This window comes from Cicer arietinum, chromosome 3, assembly GCF_000331145.2.
Source record: "Cicer arietinum cultivar CDC Frontier isolate Library 1 chromosome 3, Cicar.CDCFrontier_v2.0, whole genome shotgun sequence".
NCBI classification, from domain to species: domain Eukaryota; kingdom Viridiplantae; phylum Streptophyta; class Magnoliopsida; order Fabales; family Fabaceae; genus Cicer; species Cicer arietinum.
Genome location: NC_021162.2, coordinates 68,178,523 through 68,183,599, shown reverse-complemented (window position 1 = coordinate 68,183,599; position 5,077 = coordinate 68,178,523). Strand labels below are relative to the sequence as shown.

The 5,077-nt window shown below is 28.8% G+C and overlaps 1 protein-coding gene across 1 annotated transcript in view; it reads right to left on the bottom strand.

Annotated features, from left to right (window-relative positions):
• Positions 1 to 1,941, bottom strand: part of LOC101493290 (pentatricopeptide repeat-containing protein At1g71490-like) — a 4,900-nt gene extending 2,959 nt beyond the window's left edge. The window contains exon 1 of the mRNA XM_073365933.1: positions 8 to 1,941. Coding sequence (XP_073222034.1) covers positions 8 to 1,771 — 1,764 coding nt within the window. The 5' untranslated portion in view covers positions 1,772 to 1,941. The remainder of the gene's footprint in view (positions 1 to 7) is intronic.
• Between the last annotated feature and the right edge of the window lie 3,136 nt (positions 1,942 to 5,077).

Below are 5,077 nucleotides of genomic sequence, written 5' to 3'. Positions count from 1 at the left end.
TTCCTGTGATAACCTCCTTTGCTTTGTTAAGAAGACCAGCCCTTCCAAAGAGATCAACCATGCAGGAATAATGTTCAATCTGGGGATTCATTCCATAAACTTCTACCATCTTTTTAAAGAGTAATAGCCCATGTGCTATAAGGCCAGAATGACTACAAGCTGTGAGAACTGCAACCATCGTTACATGATCCGGTTTAATATCAAACCTGCACATCTCTTCAAATAGTTTTAGAGCAGTTTCTCCATCTCCCCTCATACCATATCCAAAAATCATGGAAGTATAGGTGACTCCATCTCTCCTACTTAATGAATCAAACACTTTCCTGGCCTCTAAAACTTTGCCAGACCTTGAATACATATCTATCAGGGTGTTCCACAATAATAAATGGTCACTAAACCGTTCTTTGCGCTTCATCATGTAGCAATGAAACTCTTTACCATGTTGTAGATTTGCTATTCGAGCGCAAAGTGGAAGAACACTCGCAATAGTGACAAAATTAGGCTCAACGCGCTCATGTAGCATTTCTCTAAAAAGGAAGGAGACTTCCTCAGCTCGATCCATGTGAGCATATCCAGAAAGCATGGCATTCCATGTGATTAAACCTTTCTCTTCCATTTTCCGAAACAACACATATGCATGACTGAGGTCTCGACACCTGGAATACATTGTAATCAACGCATTTTTCACGTTATCAAACACATCAAAGCAAGTCCTTACGGCATGACCATGAATCTCCTTTCCCAATTTAAGGGCTCCAATGTGGGAACACGCATTTAATCCAATAACCATTGCAACAGAGTCAAAACGAATCAACGTTCTCGTCTGAGAAAGCATCTTAAGTGCCCCCTTGAAATTGGCAGAACGCAAGCACCCTCCAGCAATGGTATTCCATATAATTATATTCATTTCAACACCCTCCTCTTGCATCCTTCCAAATAGCCGAAACGCTTCCTCCCACATACCCCTAGAGGCATAACAACTAATTATAATGTACCAAGAAACATTGTTTCTAACAGCCAAATTATCAAACAAATGGCGAGCAACATCTAGCTTTCCAAACCTACCATACATAGACACCAACGCATTATGAACATACAAACAGTTAACAGAACTAGCTTCAATCAACTTATGAACCTTAACACCATTAGTTTCATCTAACAATTCCCCACAAGCCTTGAGAATACATGGATAAGTAAAATCATCTGGTTCAACATGCCTACTCAACATTATGTTATAAACAGAAAGAGCTTCGTGGAAGAGACTATTTTTAACATACAAAGACATAACCATATTCCAATGCAAAGGGAAGAAACTATTGGAATCCTCAACGACAGTTTGAGCATCAGCAATGAGATTGAAATTAGCATAAAATTGAAGAAGCTTTGAAACCAATACATGATTTTGATGAATACCTAACAAGAACATATAGGCATGAAGTTGCTTACCCTGTGGGAGAGAGTTGAGCTTGGTGCAAGAGAGTAGAAGAAGTCTAATGGGGTCAAAGAGAAGATTGAAAGAAGAAGGAGAATGATTAGAGTGTTGTTGAATGTGGAAGAAGGTTTTGAATGCATTTGATAAGTGGCCGTGTGTGACGAAATCATTGAGGGATGCAATAAGAAGAGGAATCATAGATGATGATGAATTAATAAGTGGTTTGTGAAAGGGTTTGTTGTTGCTGGGTTTTTTCCACGATTTTGGAATACACTTTTGAATCTTAGACAAGAACAAGAGGTGGTTTTTGGGTACAAAATAAGATGATGAATATGCCATAAACTGAATAAATAATAATTAAAATTAGGTAATTGGATTGTGGTTCGGACTGAGAATCCATTTCCGAGAACCAGTGGTGTCTCCGGCTCGAGGAATTTATCTCCAAGTCTTGCAAATTGTTATTCTATAATTGTAATGTAATTGGGTTTATCGTGCATTATCGGCCCTTAAACCTTTCTCTAAAAGAGAATAGAATAATCCGTTAAATTTCGCATAATCCCTCTTTCATTTTATCAATTTTTTTTTGTGCATACAGTAGAATAATAATACTTGGAATAATATTTTTCAGTTAATATTGTTTGGCAGATAGTTACATATATTTATTTATTTATTTTTATTGATATTTATTTTGTATTATAATTTTATTTTGAATACATTAATACTTACAAGTGACTTTCCTATTATAATTTTAGTTTAAAAACATTATTCCTATTATATGATGAAGTTTTTGATGATTTGAATTTAAATAAAATACTTCATTTAAATGAAATATAAATAAAAAATTGTGAAAATTAAATTGCAAGTATGCCTTTTCTTAATTAGCTCATTGTGCACGTACTATTTTAGCAAAAACGAATAATAATTGCAAAATAATTCAGGAATGTTATTACAGAAATTTAAAATAGTGAAACTGCTTTAAAATAATTTACAGGTTTTTTTTAATGTGGCTTTTAAAAAAGATGATTTATTTTTTTACATATCATAATTTTACTTGAGCCAAAAAAAAAAAGAGATAGGTGGATCAATTAGTGGGGAATTTATTTATTCAAATGTGACATGAATCTATTAAAATGAGCACAAAACAACAAAATGGAGTTATGAAAAATAACCATACCATAAGAATGAAAAAAACCATACTATATAGGGGAGAGTTAAAACAACAAAGTTTAAAAAAAATAACATATATAAAATAAAGAAATTATGAAAAAGAACCATATAAGACAATTTCTACAATAACTTGATAACTACAATTCACAAATAATAACCAAATGTAGTTAGTTTCTATGTGAAAATAACATAAAAAAAGTATTATTATTTTTTAAAATAAAAAAAGTGTAAACTATGAAATGACAAATCAAAACATCTCAATATATTGGTACCCCTTAATCGGCATCTATCTTAAAGTAGACAAAGAAGATTGTTTTTGTTGAACTTAAAAATACTGATTAAAAAATATCATTTTAAAAGAATAATGTAAAATGTTAATTAAGTTTCCTTCCGCTTTTAAGAAAATCAAAATTTAAAACAACCTAAAAATAATTCAAATGAGAAACTCTTTTCAGTAATTTTTCATAAAAAATATTGTTTTATAAATGATTCTTTCTAAAAAATTGATGCTGGTTACAATAAATAAATATGAAACTTATTTAAAGAAATATCTATCAAATAATATTTATACTATTGATGGTCAAAATTAATTATTTTTTTATAATATGCAACAAACAAACACTAAAATTCATGAAAGTAATTATTTAGAAAAATGGTCACAGTTTTAAAATATCGTATGCATAAATTTTAATATTTTATTTTCATATTTAAGTGTTTAACAAGTAATCTCTAATACTTATTATTATTTCTTTTATAGTTCTAGTTTGAAATCTTTATTCCTATTATATGACAAATTTTTTAATAATTTGAATTTAAATAAAGTACTTCATCTAAATGAAAAATAAATAAATATGTGAAAATTACATTAGAAGTATTTATATTTTAGCTCATTGAATTAAATTATTTGGAACTCAAATTAAATTCAATGAGGTAAAAAACGGGAACAAATCCAGAAATCCGCCAAGTCAAACGGATTACGGAGGGCCGATTAGAAAGCGGTTGAACGGGGCTGTCTTGAAAGCAAGTTTGTTATGCCTTTGTAAGATTTGTTACCATCAAAATACTCATTCTCATTACTCTCTTCTCCTTGTAAAATTAGTGTGACACAAAAATTAATACACGGCATATGAGAGGGGAAAAAACACTTTTTTTTTAGTTGTAATTTTTTTTGTTTTTTCACATTATAAAACAATCAATAAAGTTATTATTTTTTATGTTATTGTTTATGTTTTTTTTTCAATAATATTCTTGATAATTTGTTATTATATATTGAATGTTTGCCTCTCCAACTAATAATTAAGGATATTATCGACAAATCAATATTTTAACGTTAGTAGTGAACTTTAAAAATCACCATGACACAATTTATTTTTTATTTTTTATTTAGATTTCGTCATCTGAATACAACGTTAGTTTATTCGTCAATATAATATGACATTTTTTATTTTTGTATATCGGTGCAATATCGGTGCAATATTTAAATATGAGTTTTATGGGGCTACCACAAAATTCAGCACCTTTTCATCCTTATAAATGACTTGTCAACATATGGTTAAATCGGTCATGTTAAAGACAACATATCGTTGATACGTGCGAATACTATCAAATTTTTCTTCTTCAAATATGGATGAAGTTAAAGATAATAGATTTTGCATTATTCTTCACAATTGACCGGTGAAAGACATTAATTTAATTGTTAAAATTAAATATTTAATTAGGTTACTTTTAATTGTTTTATGCAATTTTTACCTATACTCTTAATGTGTTTGTTGTTTTCTTGGTTATTTAATTTTAATGTACATTTTTATTTTAGTATGAATGAAATTTATTTTTTTATAAAAAAAAAAAAGAAACTTTAATAACAATAATTAAACGAGAACAAAATAAGTTACAATTAAAAATGAACAAGAGGATAATATTTCTCCTATCTCATTTAAATTGTTTAATTTGAGTTGTGCGCGATTTTTTAGAAAATAATTAATTTTGTTGATTACAATGATAAAAAGAGGTTTATTTATTTAAATATATTTATTAATAGTAGTTAATTGAGAATTTTGATAAACTGAAATATAATAAATAAAAATATAATTAATATTGTATTATATTTTAAAATGACATAATTTGAGAAAAACAAAAATAACAAATCAAATATCAAACGGTTGTCTGTTATCTGACCATGATAGACCAATTTATGTATAGGATCAAGCTAATCGTCACCCAAAATCTAATAAAAAATATTGAATGAAAAAATACGAAGTCTTAAATTCAGTGTTTTTTTTTTCTTCTCCGTCATCTCTTCCAAGTTTCCAATTAAATATAGAGAAAATTATTATACTAATCTCTAATAACGTGGACAAAAGAAAATACTAGAGATCGGAATCAACTTTGAATGGCCATAAAATTCATAATCCATTAAAACTTGCACTTGACGTAAGTGGTTTATGTGGCAAAATGATTCAATCAGTGTGTGAGGTCGAT